This window comes from Trichosurus vulpecula, chromosome 1 (genome assembly GCF_011100635.1).
Source record: "Trichosurus vulpecula isolate mTriVul1 chromosome 1, mTriVul1.pri, whole genome shotgun sequence".
NCBI lineage: Eukaryota > Metazoa > Chordata > Mammalia > Diprotodontia > Phalangeridae > Trichosurus > Trichosurus vulpecula.
In genome coordinates, this window is record NC_050573.1 from 84,055,934 (window position 1) to 84,074,250 (window position 18,317).

The following is an 18,317-nucleotide window of genomic DNA, read 5'->3' on the forward strand; positions in this document are numbered from 1 at the left end:
CCCTTATGCTCCCTACTGATACCCCTTGCAACTTGCTCCCTCTGCTTGTTTACAAGTAGTTTACAATTACTGTCCATCTCTGGGGATGTCCAAACATAGAAAGAAAAAAAACCTGAATCCACCTAGACAAGGATTTTAAGAACCTTCACCCCTGAGGAAGATACAGGTTTTTCCATACCTTAATTGGTCTTCAGGTGAAGCTTTCAACTTACCTTTGACCAAAAGGAGGAAATGTGGAAAATATTATACTATTTTATATCATTTTCTAATTTCAACCAGACCCAGAGCCTGATTTAATGAGTAACTGGATGAAGATCCAGGACCTGGGCTTCTTTGTTTTCTCTAAAGGTTTGCTCAGGTAATAAATACCCTTACCTCTGTCAACAAGGCCAGATTAGACTGACCTAAGGACATTACCCTAACCCCGAGAGAGATTACCTTGCTTAATATTCTACAGGTATATACTATGTTATGGAATGTAATGAGACACAGAGACGCTGGGCTGTAGTTTCAACTGACTTTTGTCAACATCCTTTACAACTCTATTCCATTAAGGAAAATCCTCTTCTTGTATCAGGGTTAAACATACATGGGGGTCATAAAAATGAGGTCATACAGGCTTGCTAGCTCTGCTAAAATAACGTATACAAGTTTTCTCATTCCTTTGTTCAGGCAGCCAGAGTTTATACTTTGACTCCTTGTACGTACAAGTAAGCTAGCTCCGCTATGCTTTAAGGGAAAATAATAAACAACATGGATTTTTCTATCACCTAGCTCTGTTGTTTCCTTCAACCAAATTTTCAGGTTTAACAGGTGCAAAACCTCCTCCACAAACGGTATACAGACCTTTGCCAATCAGCGATGAGGAGTCGTGGCACTATGCAAATGACGGTAGGAAGGACGTATACAACCTACTAGACAAAATGAGTGCGTAAAGTGAGACCCGTATGAGAACTTGGCGGAAGGATAAAGAATACATATACATGAGACTCTCTAGCAATCAGCAAAAAGGATGGGACCATTTTAACCAATCCTCGGACCCTGGGGGTGGGGACTCTAAGCCACAGTGTGAAGAGAAGAGGAGCGAGGCCGAGGACGGAGAGCTATCCAGCCAATAGGCAACGGCGGAGGGGATCGGAGGGGCCAATAAGAGGGCGCGAGAGGCGGGGAGGGCGAGGCGGTTGGCGGCGGTTGGCGGCGGTTGGGGAACGTAGCTGGGGGCCGGGTTACGGCGGGGCCGATGTTGCCGATCTGAAGAAGCGCCTGAGGGAAATGGCTGGGGCAGCCGCTGCGACCGCAGCAGCCGTGGCTGTAGCCGCCGCGACTGCGGCCTCGTCAACAAAAGTGTCGTCGTCGACCCCGTATCTAACTTCATCTTCCACGTTGTCGTCATCTACCACCATGCCGCCCCCGATATCGGTGTCGTTGCCCCAGTTACCCTGGTCACCGGATTCCCCGATGCAGATTGGCTTCGTGGGTGCAGGCCGCATGGCCGAAGCTATCGCGATGGGCATCATCGTGTCAGGTAGCAGTCTTAGGGCTGGGGCGAGGGGTGGGGTAGAGATAGAGATTCTCCTCTCCTTCCCCTCCCCCCCCTCCCCATCCCCATCCCACACCACACCCGTCTGCCCCGTCCCGGAGCTCGCCGGTCCAGACTCGATCCGGACAGCCGGACCAGACTTCTCAGTTCCTCTAGCGTAGGGAAACCCAAGTCCTTCCCAAAGCTGCTCACTTTACCTTGGGACGAATCATAGAATCTCAGAATTGGAAGAGACCTCCCAATCCATATCAGAACAATAATCCCTTCGATAACTGCCAAGTAGCCTTTGCTTGAAGGCGTCGGTGCCAGTGGGAAGCCACTACTTCCTGGGGCAGACCGTTTACTTTTGGACAGCTCCGGCTGATTGTTGGGAAGATAAATGTTTGAGGCCAGATTATTACCTCTTCAGCTTCTAACCAGCTCAGCCCGCAGTTTAAATAAAATAAGTCTAATCCCTCTTTCTGAAGACAATCCTTTAAATGTTTGGAATTAACTATCATGTTCCCCTTAAATCTTTTGTTCTCCAGGCTAAAAAAAATCCCCATTCCCTTAACTGAGATCCCAGTGGTACTCTTTGAAGGAACTTCACAACCTTGACTGCCTTCCTCCGGATAATCTCTTATCTTGTTAATATCTGAAAATGTAACTCCCACATTCCCACAAATGAGCCCTATTCCAGGTGTGACTCGCCCACATCTGGAATACTGCCCCTGTGCCAGGATACATTACGCTGGAACTATCGCTTCCCTAGCCCACTCTGCAGCCCGGTATGTTCTTGAATGCCTCCCACTTTTGCTAGGTGCTGGGAATACACAGAACAAAATGAACAGTCCCAGACCTCAAGTAGGTTTCATTCTACTGGAGGAACACGATGTATCCAAATCAGTAAATAAGATAATTTGAGGAGGAAAAGAGCACTAACAAATGGAGGGAGAAGGATCGAAGAAAGGCTTCCCTTGAGAGCTATAATCTGAGCAGATCCTTAAGGAAGCTAGAGATTCTGAGAGGCTGAAGTAATCGAGGAGAGATGGCAGACAGCTGTGCAAATATGTGGATCTGGGAAAAGGAATGTCAAGTTAGTAGTAGTTGTTTAGCTGGAATGTAAAGTATATAAAGGGAAACTATGAAATAAGACTGGAAAACAGATTGGAATTAAATTGTGGAGGACCTTAAATAAGCAGCCTAAGGAATTTGTGTTTTACCCTAGAAGTAACAGGGAGCTTCTGAAGGTTTTTGAAGAGGAAAATGATATATAGTGTAATATCTGTGTTTTAGGAATATTAATTTGCCAGCTGTGTGGAGGATAGGTTAGAGGGGAGATCTGGGAAGCAGACCAATTAAGAAGCTGTTGCAGTAGTTCAGGCCAGAGGAAATGAGGATGTGAGCAAAGGTAGTGGCCATATGTTTAAAGAGAAAGGGACACATGTTAAAGATACTGTGGAGGTAGAATCCATAAGACTTAGCAACTAATTGGAAATTGGAATGGAGGAATGAATGAGGGGGAGGAAAGAGTTAAAGGCTTCTCTGAGACTGGAAACATGGGTGACTGGAAGCGCAGAACATAAAAGAGGCCATTCAAGGTCAAGGAGTAAGGTATAAGAAGACTGGAAAGGTAGGTAGGGGGAGGCTAGGTTATGAAGGGCTTTGAATGCCAAACAGAAGATTTTATATTTGATCCTGGAGGCAATAGGGGGCCACAGTTTATTGAGTTGGGGGGTGAGAGAGGTGGAGTGGTCAGACCTTTGGTTTAGGAAGATCACTTTGATGGTTAAATGGAGGATGGGTTGGAGTAGGGAGAAACATGAGGCAGGCAGACCTACCAGCAGGTTATTGTAATAGCACATAGTGATATGATAAGGGCTGCACCTGAGTGGTGGCAGTGTCACAGGAGAGAATGGAACATAGTTCAGAGATATAGCAAAGGTGAAATCAGTGTGAGAGATAAGGAGAAATCAAGGAGGACACATGAGCCTGAGGAACTGGAAGGAGGGTGTTGCCCTCTACAGTAATGGGGTATGGGGGGTAGTATTTAGAGAGAATGATAATGAGTTCAATTTTGGACATTTGAGTTTAAGATGTCTATTGGACATCCAGCTTGGGATGTCAGAAAAGCAGTTAGAAGTCAGCAGAGAGGTTTAGGCAGGATAGGTAGATTTGAAAATCATCAGCACAGAGATGGTAATTAAATCTAAACTGATGAAATTACCAAGTCAAGTAGTATAGAAGAAGAGAAAAGAGGCCAGGATACAACCCTGTGGAACACCTACAGTTAGTGGGTATGTCCTAGATGGCAAAGGAAACTGAAAAGGAGCAGTCAGGTAGGTAGGAAGAGAATATAGAGAAAGTGGTGTCCTGAAAAACTAGAGAGAAAGAGTATCAAAGAGAGAATGATCAGCAGTGTCAAAGGATGCAGAGAGGATGAGAAGAATGAGGATTGAGAAAAGGCCATTAGATTCATTTGATGAATAAGAAGACTGAGACTCAGGAGAAGCTTGCCCAGGATCATTCAGCTAGTATGTGACAGTGCCAGAATTCACACTTAGTTCTGATTCTAAATCCAGCATTGTTTCCATGACACTACCAGAGGTCTTAGGATCCCCTTGAAGAATTTGACTGGGGGTCAAGAAATCAAGAGGCAAAGATAGAAGAAAAAGAGTTTGATTAGTATCAGCTAATGCAGTTGCAAGTTGGATAGCTACCTGCCTAACAAAGGGAGATTCAAAATAAAGGGTTTTATATGGGGGGAGCTAGGTAGTACAGGGGATAGAGCACCAGGCCTGTAATCAGGAAGACCTGAATTCAAATCCCACCTTAGACACTATCAGTGTGACCCTGGGCAAGTCCTAACCTCAGCTTGCCTCAGTTTCCTCATCTGAGAAATGGGAATAATGCTAGCACTTACTTCCCAGGGTTGTTTTGAGAATCAAATGAGACAATAATTGCTCTTAGCACTATATAATGTTAGTTGCTGTTGTAATTTTACATAAGTTTAGAGTGCTCAACTACTTTCCTTATTTGGTAGATTGATTAATAGGGACAGGATGTCAGGTGATTTGAGGAAAGCTGGATAGAACTTGTTAACTTTGGGATCTTAGGAGTTGCAAAGATAGGTTTGTTATAACAGGATAATACATTTCTCTGAGGTTAGCCATCAAAATATCCTGGTGTGGGGCAGGAAATCTATAAGACAGTGAAGGCCTCCTTCAAGATAGGATCAGCTCCGTCCTTCCCCTGCCAGCCAAAGGATCTCTATTTACACAACTATGTAGCTCTGCTTCTTTGTTTTCTAAGATTGCTTTTTCTGGTGAGATATTTTCCCCAAGCACACTCTTCCACAATACATATTTAGTTCTTGAGACTTAAATGTCATGACCCAATTGTACTATCATGTATGAAGTTAACTGGCTTTTAATGAGCCATTTTTTTTAATTGTGAGTAACTTTAGGAATCTGAAGCCTGAAAACCAATATATCATTTATTATTTCTTTTTATACTTGAGCAATTTAATCATTTTAAGTCATCCAGTTTATACAAAAGTAAAGATTACATGAAGATTCCCATCACCAAATTCTAGAACATAAAAGATAAGAACAATATGTACGGTTTGGAAGCATATTACAAACCTCTCTTCTAGTTTCTCTAGGAATATTGGAAAATGATATTTCTCTAAAGCCCTTTCCAGACTTCTGTGAAAAGCTTTTTCTTTGGAAAAATGGGTAATAGGTTAGAACAAAAGAATAAAAGGGCTTTTGTTAAGAAAATGAATTAAAATTTTATCAAAAAATAAATCATTTACACACATCTTTTCCTTCCTCGAGAAGTGGTTTGATAATAACACTTCCATATAGCACTTACTATGTACCAGGCACTGTGTTAATGCTTTATAGTTATTATCTCATTTGAGATAGGAGACTTATTATCCTCATTTTTCAAATGAAGACACTGAGGCAGACACAGGTTAAGTGACTTGCTGCACCACCTACCCTGAGTTGGTTATTGACCCAAATAAGGACATTCTTTTCTTTACCTACCCAACTGAAGTGATTGGCAGACTTAAGATATCATTGGAATAGAAGAGGTCCCTTTTTTTTAAACTCATAGAGTGAGGGGAATGAGCTAATGACTTAGTTGCTCAATTCTGGAATATCAAGCAAAGCTGTGTTTTAAATAGCTTTTCCTTGTTTAAGATTCTTATAATTGTTACCTGATGTCATCTTTGGGTAGTTAATCAGCTCACATCAGTTAAGTCAGACACTATGTTTCTGGCAACGTGCTAAGTGCTAGAGGTACAAAGAAAGGCAAAAAACAGTCCGTGCTCTCGGGGAGCTCACAGTATGGAGGAGAGAAGATGCAAACAACTATGTACAAATAAGAAATATGAAGGATAAATTGCAGGCAGTCTTAGAGAAAATGCACTAAGATTGAGGAGGATTGAGAAAGGTTACTTGCAGAAGGCAGGACTTTAACTGAGACTTGAAAAAAACCAGGGAAGCTAGGAAGTAGAAATGAGGAGGGAGAGAATTCCATGCGTGGAAGACTGCCAGTAAAAACTCCTGGAACTGAGAAACGGGAGTGTCTTACTCTAAGAACAGCAAGAAGAGTAGTGTCACTGGATTGAAAATTACATGACAGGGAGAAGGTGTAATAAGAATAGAAAAGCACAAAAGGGCTAAGTTAGAAAGCCAAACAAAAGATTTTGTATTGATAAATATTTGATCCTGGAGGTATAATAGGGAGCAACTGGAGTTAATTGAACAGATTAGGAAGATCAGTTTGACAGCTCAGTGGAGGATAGATTGGAGTGGGAAGAGACAGGCCATGAGACCAACCAGCAGGCTTTTGAAAGTTTGGGTGTGAGGTGATGAGGGCCTGCATCAGGATGGAGAAGAGAAGGCAGCATATACAAGAGATGTTAGAAGGTAGAAATGACAGGCCTTGGCAACAGATTGGATGCGAGGAAGAGAGAGAATGAGTTGAGAATGACACCTAGGGTCTGACTGGAAGGATGATGATACTGTTGACAAATAACAGGGAAGTTAGGAAGAAGGAAAGGTTTGAGTGGAAAGATGAGTTGTCTTGGATTTATGGGGTTTAAAATGTCTATGGGACAGTCAGTTTGAGATATTTAATAGGTAATTGGAGGTTTGAAAATAGAGATTGGAGACATGTAGATCCAAGAGTCATCTGCACAGAGATGACCACTGAAGCCATGGGAACTGATGAGATCACCAAGTGAAATAATATAGAAGGAGTGGGGAAGAGGGCCTAAAACAGAGTCTTGTGGCTAGCTTGGCTAGCAGTCCACTAGGTAGTAGAACCAGGATAGAACAGTGTCACAAAAACCTAGAGAGAAGAGAATATCAAGGAAAAGAGGATAATTAGTAGACTGCAGAGAGCTCAAGAAGGATGAGGTTTAAGCAATTGAGAGATCATAGGTAATTTTGGAAAGAGCAGTTCTGGTTGAATGATGAGATTGGAAGCCAGACTGCAGAGAGTTAAGAGAATAAAAGAAAAGAAAGAGGAGGCATCTATTGCGCCTTTTGCTTTTATAAGGACTTTAGCCACAAAAAGGAGAGGCATAGGACAATAGCTAGCAGAGATGGACTAATTGAGAGTTTTATGATGCAGGTGGCCTGGGCATGTTTAGAGCCAACAAGGAAGAAGCCGGTGGACAGAGAAAGATTGAAGATAAGTGAGAGTGTAGGGATGATAGAGAAGGCAAACTGATAGAGAAGAGGGGGTGGAATGGGATCACTTGTGTACATAGAGGTGTTTACCTTGGCAAGAAGAAGGGCTACCTCATAGGAGATAAGGCGAAGAAAAAGATAGTGGCAGAAGGCAGAAGGCACAGTGTGATGGGAGATGAGGAACAGGGAGTTGTCAATTTTTTCAGCCTCAGTTTTTTTTCAGTGAAATATGAAGTAAGGTTCTCAGCTGAGAGTGTAGGAGAAGATCCATGGAAAAGCTGTTCTGGTGGGTGGGATAGTGAGTTAATTAGGAAGGTATAAAAGGATTGCCTAGCAGCAGTGAAGGCCCATTTGAGATCATGTAGCAGTGTGGTTTTGTGATTTTCTCTCGCTTTACTCAGCAGTTGTGATTGTAAGAGGCATAAGGCAGCACATGGCAAGAGTAATCCCAGGCTGGGTTTGGCAGGGTGGAAAATAGGAGAAAATAGGAATTTTCCTATTTTCAATAGGAAGAAAAAGGGCCAGGGAAAATTAGATTCCTTTCATTTCTCAGTCTTTATTATTCTGTGTCTTAAGGATCAGATAATCCTTGCCTGTCTGGCAGAGGTAGAAAGAAATCTGAGCTTAGTTGGCAGTGTTGTATTTGGCGATGGGATCCTGGAATTATTCTTGGTTTCTATGAGCCAATTCACTACTATTTATCTGAGGCTGGTCTGCTCTCATCTACCGTTATTATTTCCACGTGAATAGTAAAACAGAAAAAAGAGGATTGTACTGGAAACTGAATGTCTTCAAGAGATATTTATTGCCCAAGGAAGCCATCAATAAGAAAAAAGTCCCCATGTACTCCAAAATATTTATAGTAGAACTTTTTGTGATAACTAAGAATTGGAAACAAAGTAGAATTGGGGAATGGCTAAACAAACTTTGGCATGTGAATGTAATGGCATATTACTACGCTGTAAGAGTGATGTGTTTGATGAATATAGAGAATCATGGAAAGATACAGATACATGAACTCTTACAGAGTGAAGTAAGCGGAGTCAAAAACACAATATACAGTGACTAGAGCAAGGTAAATGGAAAGAATAGCTACACACCAAAAAATCAATGGGGGATGTAACGCAATTGTCACGCTCAAGCAGGACTTCAATGAAGAGAGATCATAAGAGTGTTGGGAGGTCCCCAGGTGTTACACATTGCACGTTTTCAGACTTTTTCAGTGTATCAGTCAGTTGTGCTGACTTTTTTTTTCTCTCTACAGAAAATACTGTTTTGTCATATGGATGGGGAGGGGAGAGGATACTTGGTGATATCTTTAGTGATATAAAAACAACATTAATAAAAACTTTTCAAAAAAGAATTGTGGGGAAGTTATCGTGCTGGCTGTTGAAGAAATTAAAGCATAGGAGTTATTTGTTCATATTCATTAGGAGCTAGCTTATAGTCTCCTTGGGGAGACAACATCTAAACAAATAAAAAAGTTAAATCACAGTAACATTAGGAACTAATGTTTTTTAAGTGCTTTAGGATTTCGAAAATGATTTCCAATCCTTATGTCTGTGAAGTACATCAGATGCTCTCTCCTTTTTACGTTTGACAGATCACCTGACTTGCGTGTCTTTATAGGTACATAGTAGCTGAGCTGGGATTCAAACCCAAGTCTTGTGACTTCTAAGGCCACTAATGCTCTTTCCATCCCAAGACATTGTCTCTCAGTTTTTAGAGTTCTTTAGTTACAGCATTTGAACACATTGTAAAGAAGTAGCAATGTTAATCTGGCTAGAATCAAACTAATGAATATTTATAATAATTTAATATTTCTACAGTGGTTTAAGTTTCTTAAAAGTGCCTTGCTCACAGCAACCCTTATTTTACATATGAGAAAACCAGGACCCAAAGAGAAGTAACTTGCTAATGGTCACAAAGGTAGTGTGTTTCAAAGCTTCAAACACACCTGACTACCAAATCCAGGGTTTTTTCTACTATACTAGAGTGCTTACCTTAGCCATTGTTATATGGCATATAGGGTTTCTAGTACTAAGCATCCACTGTGTATATGCAAGGTACAGAATCAGGTTTGGTGGAGGATACTAAGACATAAGATGTTCTTCCTTTTAGTGATCTTAAAAGTCTCCTAAGAAAAACAGAAAAAAAATAGTTAAATGACAGTATATAATTTCAGTAACCACATTAAAAAAAATAAATACAGAGTGGTGTGTGTAGTAGAAAGAGAGCTGGCCTCAGGTTCAGGAAGACCGGGTTCAAGTGTTGACTCAGATACATACTAGCCTTGTGACTCTAGGCAGTTTACTTACCTCTCAAAGCTTAAAGCAACTAAGACCTTTAAGTGTAGGAACAGGTTTTGATCTCCATCAAAAGGAGTTTCCACACTGGAAGTTCCTTCCCCCAGTGAAATCACAGGGGCATTTCAAAATATAAGGATGCAAGAGGCCCTTTCTTAAGCTGTTTATGGTACCTTTCAGCCTTCTTTCTTTTTGTTTTTTTTTTTTTTAACAGAGAAACAAGGGAAAATGTCAAATTGTAGAGCTTGGAATACTCTTTGTCATGATTGACCCCAGGCAGGTCACTTCTATTCTTCAGTATTTCAGCTCTTTCATCTGTAAAATGGGGATGAAATAGACTTCCCAAGCCAAAGTATGTTTTTTAAAGATAAACTGTACCAGCAAGTGTTTTTTTTTCTTTTTCTATTTTTTTCTAAATGTATATTTAATTTTAGTTTTTTAATTTTCAACTATTTTTTTCTTCTATCTTCCCCATCCTCTTATTGGAAAAAAGAAAAAACTCTCAACATATATGCAGACAAAAACAGATTTCCATATTTACCAGCAGGTAGAATTTTGTGAGGGTTTAGAACAGGGGTTTTTATTTAACACTTTTTGTGTCTTGGAGCCCTCCGGCAGTCTGGTGAAGCCCTATCTATGAACTCTTTTTCAGAATGTTTTTAAATGAATAAGACAAAATACACAGAATTACAAAGGAAACCAGTTATGTAGACCTGTATAGTTATCAAAATATTTCTTTAAAAAACAAGTTCACAGGCTTCAGGTAAGCAACCCTTGATTTAGAATACTGACTGTGAGTACACTTTGAAATTGGCACCTGGAATAGACTCTTGGAACCGCCATTGTCCGAGGCCCAAGAGGGCATGGTCACTTCTGTAGAGGCAGTTTTCCTTTAAGAGACTGTTGTGAATTTATATAACTGGTTATTGGACCTAGAAACACTGGCAGCCAGTTCCTGTCAGTTATCAACACAGGTATTTTGGCTGAGCACAAATCCTAATTGATGTTCCTTTGGAAGTAACATTCTTGTAGGAGTCTTTGGTCAACAGATTCTTACATTGTAGGTAGAAAATTAGGATCCATTGAATGCACTTTGCAAAGGGTTGCAAAAAGTTATATTACAAAAGTTAATATTATTGAAAGATTTTGAGCTGAGGAGGAATATAACCAGATTTATAGATGGAAAAAAGATTATTCTGGAAACAGTATGAAGGATGAATTGGAGTGGCAAGAGAATGGAAATGGGGAAATCCTGTTGAGCAGATTATAAAATCTGGGAAGACTTATATGAACTGATAACAGAGTGAAGTGAACAGAACCAGAAATATAATTTATACAGTAAAAATTGTAAAGACAAACAACCTTAAAAGACTTTAAGAACTCTGATCGACCCATTGACCAACTACTATTCCAGAAGATCTATAATTAAATGTGCTACCCACCTCTTGACAGATATAATGGTCTCAGACTGTAGATTAAGATATACTTTTTGAACATGGCCAGTGTAGAAATTTGTTTTGTTTGATTATGAATATTTGTTTTTCTAATGGGGGAGAGAGAAAATAGATTTTTGTTAATTGAAAAAACAGTAAGTTGAAAGAAGAAAAACAACTTTGAAAGTCTTGAGAACTATGACTGGAGGAATGACCAACGATAACTCCAGAGGACCAGTGAAGAAGCATGCTACTGACCTACTGACAGAGGTGATGGTCTCAAAATGAAGAATGAGACATACATTTGTGGACATGGCCAGTGTGGGAATTTGTTTTACTTTACTATGTACATTTGTTCCAAGAGTTTTCTTCTTCCTTCCTTTTTTCTTTCTTTCTTTCTTTCTTTCTTTCTTTCTTTCTTTCTTTCTTTCTCCCTTTCTGTCTTTCTTTTTTCTTCCTTTCTTCCTTCCTTTCTTTCCCTTTCTTTCTTACTTTCTTTCCCTTTCTTTCTTACTTTCTTTTCTTTCTTTCTTCCTTCCTTCCCTCCTTCCTTCCTTCCTTTGTTTCTTTCTTCTTTTCTTTCTTCCTTCCTTCCTCCCTTCTTCTCTTTCTCTCTTTCTTTTTCTTTCTTTCTTTCTCTCTCTCTCTCTCTTTCTTTTCCTTTTTAATAAGGAGAAAAGGGAGGGACAGTAGGGTTAAGGATGAGGCTTCTTCTTACCCTTCCCCTCCAACAAAAGAGAAGAAAACAAGAAATCACAGACAAGCTGAGGACAGCTGTGAAAGTTACATGTTGATATTATTGTGTACTCAAAAAACAAGCTCTACATAACAAAGATCCACAACTTCATATATAATCCTCTTCTGTCCTACCATATATATGGAACTGTACATTTTATTTAGTGTTTAAAAAGTTAGGAATAAAAAGTAAATTTTTTAAAGAGGTTGTTGCAGTGGTCCAAGCAAGTGGTAAATAAGGAACTGTATTATGCTGGTAGCAATAGGAATACAGAAGGGCAGATGCATGAGACAGGTGTTGCAGAGACGGAATTAATAGGATCTAGTAGCAGCTGATATGATGAATGACGGCAAAAGAACCCCAAGGCAATGAACATGGGATAATAGAGTGAATGGTGGTGTTACTGAGATAGCGAAGTCAGAAGGGGCAAATTTGGAGAAAAGATAATCTTGGTTTTGGACTGAAGAGTGCTTAAAAAACTAGTTAAGTTTAACTCAGCAGCCCTTGCCACAGGGAGGTTATTATGATAGATAGCACATATGAATTTAAACTCAAAAGCTTATAAATGAGTTCTTCCTCTCTTGAATTGGACTTAAAATGGAAATTGGTACTGACATGAATTTCAATTTGGAATATCTCAACATCAGTGTACAAATGAAATGGAATGTTCCCAACCTCCCAGCACAATCAGTAGAAGAAGTTACCGCCTTAATGAGTCCATTCACTTCTTTATGCTGTTTTTCCTGCCTTTATATGTCTCTATGGCAAGGACCTGCGGTTTCATAGGTCTTAGAGAATCGCCTGAGCCTCAGGGAAGTAGGAGACTTGCCAGTGTCACCCAGCCAGTAAGTGACAGAGGCAGTTTGAGTCCTGGCCTTTTTGACTTCAAACCCAGTATCCTGGCCACTACTGCTGTCCATAATGTATCCATAAAGTAATCCATTAAGTAACACTCAGTTTTTGATAAGGATAGAGGTTGAAAGGTAATATGGTTAAAGATGGACAAGCTGGAAGAAAGAGGTGAGCTACAGAGAAAGTTCTCTTCACTTTACCTCTCCTCCCTCAAAAAATGAGAAGAAAAGGCAAGAAGGAATCACAGACAAGCTTTGAAAGTTACATATTGAATTTATTACTTATTAATAAAAGCAAACTGTACATTATAGAGATACAGTTTTATGTGTAATCCTGCCCTGTTCTACAGTATATATGGAGATGTTTATTTGGTGTTCAGAATTTTTAAAAATGGAAAAAAAGGAAAAAAATGTTATTTATGGTCCACTTGGGGCTTGTGAGAGGACCAATAAGTGTTGATTATTTTAGCATTTTCAGAATACTTTACATTTGGTAAAGATTTTGCAGAGCTTAATAATCCTTTCCAACAATCCCAGGAAGAAACAGACTGGTGGCAGGAATTTACCTGTCATTACCTAGTAAGTTTTCTTGACTCTCAGTCAGTGCTTCTAACAGTCTCACTCTAAGCCCATTTGACAAAATCACATAATTTTTAGAGCTAGATGGGATGTTAAAAGTAGAGATCTCCATTTCTTTCATTTTGGTCTTTTTTAAAAACCTCCATTGTCTCTTTTTGTGACTCACAAAAAAAAAATTGTGAGGATAAGTGCTCCAAGTATCCCTGCTTTTACAGATGAGGACACTCAGGATAGAGTTAGTGACTTGTCCCTGGTCACATGGCTGGCAGGTGTCAGAGGCGGATCTCAAACCTAGGCCTCCTGGGCTTTACACTTTCTCTACCATTCACACTGCTTTCCTCAACTCCATCATTTTGAATAGAAGGAAGCAAGTTAAGCAAGGGAAAGAAGCTTGCCCTGAATAACAGATAGTTGGTTGGCAGAGCCTGAACCAAAACCCAAGTCTTCCAACTTCTAGTCCAGAGCTCATTTTATCTCACTAATCTGAGATAGAATCTCAACAGTGCTTCAGAGACCTCTAGCAGAACCCACCCTGCCTCACTGCTTTCTTCCCTCTTGTTTGCTCTTTCTTCAGGAAAAGTGGAAGCTTACAACGTAATGGCGAGTGCTCCATCAGACAAGAACCTGTGGCATTTTCAGGTGAGTTAAGGGCCCTGAGGAAAGTTGATGGCGTAGTAGGAGATTGGCTTCATCTGACTTCTGTGGCCCAGGTCCCAAAATGAGCTCATTATAGCTCATTCCTAAGCAGAAACACAGGCGTCCTGGGGATTTTGATTTTATCTGTATTTTCCTTCTTTCTTGTGTGAAGCCTTGTCATGGAAAGTTGGGTCAAGTCTGTGAGTGGGAGAAATTTGTTACTGATAGTCATGTCAGGGATATTGGGATACTTGGTAATTGAAGGTATTTCTTATTGGGGGCAGGAGGCAGCTGGAAACCTTCATCATAGCTCTCATTCAAGGAAGGAATGGCCCAGAAATACCTTCTTGCCACTGTCAACCCACTGGAAAGACCTAAGGAGCCTGTGAATCGAATCTTACCCCATAATCAACCAATTGAAATTGACCAGTCAGGGACCTCTGCTTTGTTACCTTGTTTTGTTTGTTTTTAGCATGGCAGTGTGGTGTAGGGGATAGAATTCTGGTTCACTCACCATTACTACTGTGTTACCATGACCAAATTACCTAACCTGTCTCCGCTTCAGTTTCCTCATCCATAAAATGGGAATAATAAATACCCCATGGATTGTGGTCAAGTTCATATAAGATCAAATAAGCATTTAGTAAGCACCTACTATATATAAAGCACTTTTCAAACCTAAAGGCACCATATAAATGTCAGCTGGTTTTCATCTTTGGCACAGAATTTGGGCTGTAAGACAACTCATTCCAACACCGAAGTACTTCAGAACTGCAACATAGTTTTTTTTGCAACCAAGCCCCACATCCTGCCTATTGTATTGGCTGAGGTTTCTCCTGTTGTCACCAGGAAACATGTCCTTGTCTCAGTGGCTGCTGGTGTCTCTTTGCACACCCTGGAGAAGGTAAGTGTTCTGAGTCTTCTTTCCCTAAGATAGCTTCCTCTCCCTCCTTTCCCCCTAGCTTTCTAGCATGAAGCCATATGCTTTGGCTTGCCCTTGGCTTCTGGAAATGGCTTTAGCTCTGAGATAGACTCTTTCCCCCTATATTTCCACTGTTCATGTCTGGCTGCTGACAGTTGGATCCAAATCCCTCCTTACTCCCTCTCTATTTCCACCTCCTGACTTGTCCATTTAGAACACCAAGCTCAAGTTAACTCAGTCATTGGACTGTGAAGCATCCAGGCCAGAGGAGAGAGAAGGGAGAATTACATAGCATATTGTAGCAAGGCCTTGAGTGACTGACTGCAACAGAATTTACAGCCTGGAAAGATGGAAAGTTAATCATAATTCATGCCAGAGGTTAGATGCAGTAGGACTGTGCCTTAGCTTGGTAGGCAGAAAAAGGAAAGTTATATCTGGTTTGGTACTTAATGCATGGCACTCCAGATAAAGAAGCCACATAGAATAGTCCCATCCTGCGGACACTTCAGTTATGCTGAATTGAAGCCCCTATTTTATGTCTGTCGTGAGTCATCTTGAAATACACATGCTGTTTTCTTCCAAAGCTGTCCAGCAATGGAGTGGGCTATATTGGAAAGTATTGCTTGCCTCCTCACTGTAGGTCGTTAGGCAGAGGTTAAATGACTGCTTATTAGGAAAGATAATAGAGGGTATTCTTTGTCAAGTAGCAGTTGAAATATGTGGTCACTTCTAACCAGAAGATTTTTTTTTATGACTCAGTCTAATAGTTCTTATCTTTTCTTTGCAGCTGCTTCCCCCTAAATCAAGGGTGCTCCGGATCATGCCTAATCTACCTTGCAGAGTCCAGGAGGGTGCAGTGGTAATGGCTCGAGGCCGCCATGCTGAGAAGTGTGAAACTGAATACCTGCAAAATCTCTTATCTGTCTGTGGTCTGTGTGAGGAGGTACCAGAGGCCTACATCAACATCCACACAGGCCTCAGTGGCAGTGGTGTAGCCTATGTGAGTGCTATAGAATCACAGGACCCATGAACCACTATGGCTTTCAGTGGCAGGATCTAATATCATTTTCAATCTGGACTACAGACAGGCTTTTCCTTCTGCATATGATGGAATATAGTCCCTTCCGTCGTGTAGGGCCCACTCTTTTGCACAAACTCTGTTGATTAAGCCCCATTCTTCCATTTGCCCCTGTGACCCAGTTGATTCCTGATTATCTTTGGGGGATTGTTGGCATTATCTAACCACTTTGAAACAATCTCTTTCCAAAAATTCTAAGTTTCTTACTTAGTTTGTGATGAGAGCCTGGATTTTACTGGCCAAGAGAACATGGAACTGTGGAAATTAAGGCATCCTGGCTTTAAGAAGCTGTTTTATTTGTATCCCTAGTGCCTGGCACATAGTAGGCATTTAATAAATGCTTGCTGAATTAACTTGGGCAATCAATCATAAACATTTATTAAACATATTCTTTGTGCCAGGTACTGTGCTAAGTTCTAAGGATATGGAAAAAAGAGAAAAAGAGATCACGTCTCTGGGCCTTGGTTTCTTCCTCTTTTAAAATGAGGGGCTGATATTAAATGATCCCTAATGTCCCTTATGTCTCTAAATCACCTGTTCTGATGAGTAGGATACCTTTGTAATGTGGAGGCATTGGCAGGCAGATGACTGACTGTGAGCTGTAGGCTTATGCCAGAAGGATCTTAAATTTCTGTGTTGGGTTTTGTTTGAAGTCTTTGAAATGTTTGGTTTATATAAAACTGTCTATTCCCATCATGCCCCTACAGGTTTGCATGTTCTCTGAGGCTTTGGCAGAAGGTGCCATCAAATTGGGAATGCCAAGTGGCCTGGCTCACCAAATTGCTGCCCAAACACTTCTGGTAAGTTTGTTCTAGCAGCTTGCCCAGGACTTAGCCTATAGCCTTTCTCCTTGCCTAAAAGGTCCCTCCCCGCCGCCCCTGCTCCTCTGTAGGTCTAGGTCCCTACCAAAGGTTGGAAATAAAAAAAGGGGAGGAATAACCTAAAGGGTGAGGCTCATAGCCCCAAGAAGAGTGATATTCCCTTTGTCTCAGCTATCGACAAGTGGAGATGGGCATGATGATGAGAATGGAGAAGGAAAGAGTAGAGAGGAGGCTGGGTTTGGACAGAAGAGAAGAAAGGTATATAGCTTGGTACCTTCCTTACACATCCTAGGAACTCAGTAAATGTATTTAATTAAAACAAGTTGAAAGTGGTAAGTGAGGGTGTAATTGCAAAAGTTATCAGAGATTGAGGAAGGCCATAGTTAGCTTAGAGGTAACCTTCTAGGTCCTCAAGTGTGGCCCTTTGTCTGACTCCAAACTTCACAGAACAAATCCCTTTAATGAAAAGATTTGTTCTATAAAACTTGGACTTAGTCAAAAGACTAAACCCAAGGACCTAGAAGGCCACTTGTAGCCTTGAGGCTGCAGGTTCCCCACCCCTGGAAGCTCATCACTTTGTCGGTGGTGTTGGCAAATCAGGGCCTCCCTTTCATATTATTCTAACCAGGGTCTCTCCTTATAGGGGGCAGCCAAATTGCTTTTACAAAGTGGACAGCATCCTGCCCAGCTTCGATCCGAAGTGTGCACTCCTGGGGGAACCACCATCTATGGACTCCATGCCTTGGAGCAGGGTGGACTACGAGCTGCTGCAATGAATGCCGTGGAAGCTGCCACCCGCCGGGCACAGGAACTGAACAAGCAGTAGAGCTCTTGGGCATGAGCCATCTCCTTCCCCCAGCCTTGCTCCTCCTCCCCCAGAGGTTGTGAGAGCTAACAATGTGGGTGAAGGAAGAGACCTCTCAGCTGTGGGCCGAAACCCCCTGTTCAAACCAGCTGGCATCTTTCTTCCCTGGGCACAGGACCCTTTCCTTGAATGTGTACCCTGATCACTCCCTGCCTCCCCATGCAAAAGGACTCCAGGTTGATCTGCTTTTAGGTACATCCTCTCCACCCTGGGATATGTACAGATACACTCTGAGAGGACAGCTACTTTCCCTTTCTCTCTCAGTAGACTTGTCCCACTCTGCTCATAGGTTTTGTGTGGGGCCGAATGAAGTCTGGATTGGGATCCGTCCCAAGGGTCTAGTGGAAGAGGATGGTAGCTCAGCCCTTTCCATTCCGGTCCCTGCTTCCCCAGGACATTTCCAAACAGGCAGGAAACAAAAAGATCCCCAAGTTTATGCACCACTTGATTTTATGTTGGCTCAGCCTAACTACAGCTCCAGCCTCAATTTTCTCATCTCCATTCAGGAAAATTTCAAGGCAAAATCACCTTAATAAAGCTCAATGGGTCTTGTTGCTTCCTCTTTGTTTGTCTGCTTTGTGTAGGAGCTAAACTTGCCTTGGACAAGGGAAGGAGAAAGGAGGGTTTCCCAGTTTCTACCTAGTGGGGCATTTTCCAAAAGAATTGAGCTCCTTTCTAAGTTGTGTCAGTGGCTGGACCACTGGAGGGACCAAGTGGAGGTCCCTTCCAACTCTACCTTTAGAAGAATTTGCCCTGTAGTATTTGCTGTAGGTATATAGAAAAAGAAATGGAGTAAAGGTCAAGTAGCCTGGGTTCAGATCCTGATTCTTCCACTTGCTATTAACCACATGACCTCAGACAAG

The 18,317-nt window shown here is 41.3% G+C and overlaps 1 protein-coding gene across 1 annotated transcript; it reads left to right on the plus strand.

Annotated features, from left to right (window-relative positions):
- Window positions 1–873: 873 nt before the first annotated feature.
- PYCR3 (pyrroline-5-carboxylate reductase 3) lies at window positions 874–18,012 on the plus strand. Its single transcript, XM_036741868.1, has 6 exons — window positions 874–1,525; window positions 13,707–13,771; window positions 14,493–14,672; window positions 15,478–15,690; window positions 16,476–16,568; window positions 17,233–18,012. The coding sequence occupies exons 1-6, from the start codon at window positions 1,273–1,275 to the stop codon at window positions 17,413–17,415; spliced, it is 987 nt and encodes a 328-aa protein (XP_036597763.1). The 5' UTR covers window positions 874–1,272; the 3' UTR covers window positions 17,416–18,012.
- Window positions 18,013–18,317: the final 305 nt, after the last annotated feature.